The 2,537-nt window shown below is 47.3% G+C and overlaps 1 protein-coding gene across 1 annotated transcript; it reads right to left on the reverse strand.

Annotated features, from left to right (window-relative positions):
• Positions 1-1,392: 1,392 nt before the first annotated feature.
• On the reverse strand, positions 1,393-2,319 carry LOC108803112 (olfactory receptor 5V1-like). The gene has a single exon (XM_018574953.1). The coding sequence runs from the start codon at positions 2,317-2,319 to the stop codon at positions 1,393-1,395; it is 927 nt and encodes a 308-aa protein (XP_018430455.1).
• Between the last annotated feature and the right edge of the window lie 218 nt (positions 2,320-2,537).

Consider the following 2,537-nt stretch of genomic DNA (forward strand, 5'->3'; position numbering starts at 1 on the left):
CACGATGTCAGGCTGAGGCATACAATGTCAGGCTGCGGCACACAAATTCAGGCTGGGGCACACAATGCCAGGCTGCGGCTCACAATGTCAGGCTGGGGCACACGATGTCAGGCTGAGGCATACAATGTCAGGCTGCGGCACACAAATTCAGGCTGGGGCACACAATGCCAGGCTGCGGCTCACAATGTCAGGCTGGGGCACACGATGTCAGGCTGAGGCATACAATGTCAGGCTGCGGCACACAAATTCAGGCTGGGGCACACAATGCCAGGCTGAGCCACACAATGCCAGGCTGCGGCACACAAATTCAGGCTGGGGCACACAATGCCAGGCTGAGGCACACAATGTCAGGCTGGGGCACACAATGTCAGGCTGGGGCACACAATGCCAGGCTGGGGCACATAATGCCAGGCTGGGGCACATAATGCCCCAGCCTGGCATTATAGGAATGTATTGTAGAGACAAGTCTATAATTTTGCCACTTTATAGATCGCTGGTTCGGCCTCATCTGGAGTACGCGGTCCAGTTTTGGTCACCATTCCACAGAAAGGACGTCCTGGAGCTGGAGAGAGTCCAGAGAAGGGCGAACAAACGAATTAAGGGAATGGAGGACCAAAGCTATGAGACAAGGAGGAGGGGGAGGGGATGGAGAACCAAAGCTATGAGACGAAGTTACTAAATTTAAATATGTTCACGCTGGAGGTGCGGAGATTAAGGGGGACATGGTTGTGATGTACAAGATGTTTAGTGGTGATGACAACATCCGCAATAAACTTTTTACGGTAAGCTCCAAAACAAAGACTAGAGGCCACCACCTAAAATTGGTGGGGAAAAGATTTAACCACAAGGGGTGGAGGGATTCTTCTCAGTAGGAGCGGTGAGGGTCTGGAACTCTCTGCCACAAGCTGTGGTATCAGCTAAGAGTGTGGAATCATCCAAAAAGCTTTTAGATAATTTCCTCAGAGACCGTAACATACAGGGGGACAGGTACACTTAAGAACAAGATCATCTGGACTCATACACAGGCATACACATGTAGAATCACATACATACACACAATAAGTTGGACTTGATGGACCTGTGTCTTTATTCATCCTCAAATACTATGTAATTATGAATTCATATGGCCAGTCTCCAAACCTCTCAGGCCAGAAAGCATCGCCAGATGTCTGACCCGACTTTTCTCTACTGCAGTTAAGCAATACAGCCCGGTCACAAACCCAACCAAAGCCTCCTGATTGGACAATGATGGAGTAGCAGCATACTGGTTTGGTAATTCTTGTGTGCGTTCCTTCTGTTGCTTCTTCATGTACAATACCGTCTCTAGAAGTACGTTTCTCCCTGATGATCTCTCACGCAATGTTCTCCTGAAATGCAAATTCACATTTTGGTTTACAGGATTTTATTTTGTCTCATTACTGTGTTTTTGACGTCCTTGTTCCTCATACTGTAGACCAAAGGGTTCAGCATGGGCGTCACTACCGTATAGAGAATGGACACGGTTTTGTCTATTTCAGGAGAGTAGGTGGAGCGGGGCCTCAGATACATAGACATGAGGGTCCCGTAGTAGAGAACCACTACGGTCACATGGGAACCACATGTGGAGAAAGCTTTGTGTCTTCCTTGTGAGGAACGGATCTTCAGGATGTTGGAGATGATGTGGACATACGAGATCAGAGTCAAGCAGAAAGAGGACATGCCAAGGGTCCCTGCCGAGATGTACATGCCAATCACATTAAGAAAAGTGTCGCTGCAGGGCATTCGAAGAAAAGGTGGTACCTCACAGAAGAAGTGGTGGACGTGGTGGGACTTGCAGTAGGGGAGTTGGAAGGTGAGGACAACATGTATGAGAGAATTCAGAAAGCACACACTCCATGCACCAGCTGCCAAAGCGGCACACAATGCCTTGTTCATGATGATGTTGTAGTGCAATGGTCTACAGATGGCAGCATACCTGTCATAGGCCATGACGGCTAGAAGAACACACTCTGTTCCTCCTAAACCCAAATGGAAGAACATTTGCATGGCACATCCCAACAAGGAGATACTTCTGTCCTTGGTCAGAGTGTTTATGAGGAGCTTGGGAACGATGGTGGATGAGAAACTAATATCAATAATGGAGAGGTTACACAGGAAGAAGTACATGGGGGTCCGTAGCTTGGGGTTGATCCTCACCACGATGATCAGTAGAAGGTTTCCAGACACTGTGACTATGTACATCACAAGGAACACAAGGAAACAGATCACCTGGAGATACGGGACATCAGATAGACCAAGAAGGATGAAACTTCCGCTAGATGTTTGGTTGACTTCTTCCATAAAATTCTGAAAAAGAGGAAAAAAGAGTTTCACATCAAATGTATTTGTATAAGGGTCAGGCCACCCAAACTGATATTTTACTTGGGGCCTAGTAGGCCAAGTCAGCCCCGGGCTTGTTATATTCTCCAGCAGCCATAATTCCCTCAGTTATTCCATCTCCTCATCTTACTTTCTTCATAATGTAAAATAAAAACTAAAAAAATACAACCAGGAGAGTG

The sequence above is a fragment of the Nanorana parkeri genome, unplaced genomic scaffold (genome assembly GCF_000935625.1).
Source record: "Nanorana parkeri isolate BGI_ZX_2015 unplaced genomic scaffold, ASM93562v1 scaffold3410, whole genome shotgun sequence".
Classification (NCBI taxonomy): Eukaryota; Metazoa; Chordata; class Amphibia; order Anura; family Dicroglossidae; genus Nanorana; species Nanorana parkeri.

What these genes read in the sequence shown, in the direction of transcription:
- LOC108803112 (XM_018574953.1), bottom strand. Translation starts at nt 2,319, where the DNA reads ATGGAAGAAGTCAACCAAACATCTAGCGGAAGTTTCATCCTTCTTGGT.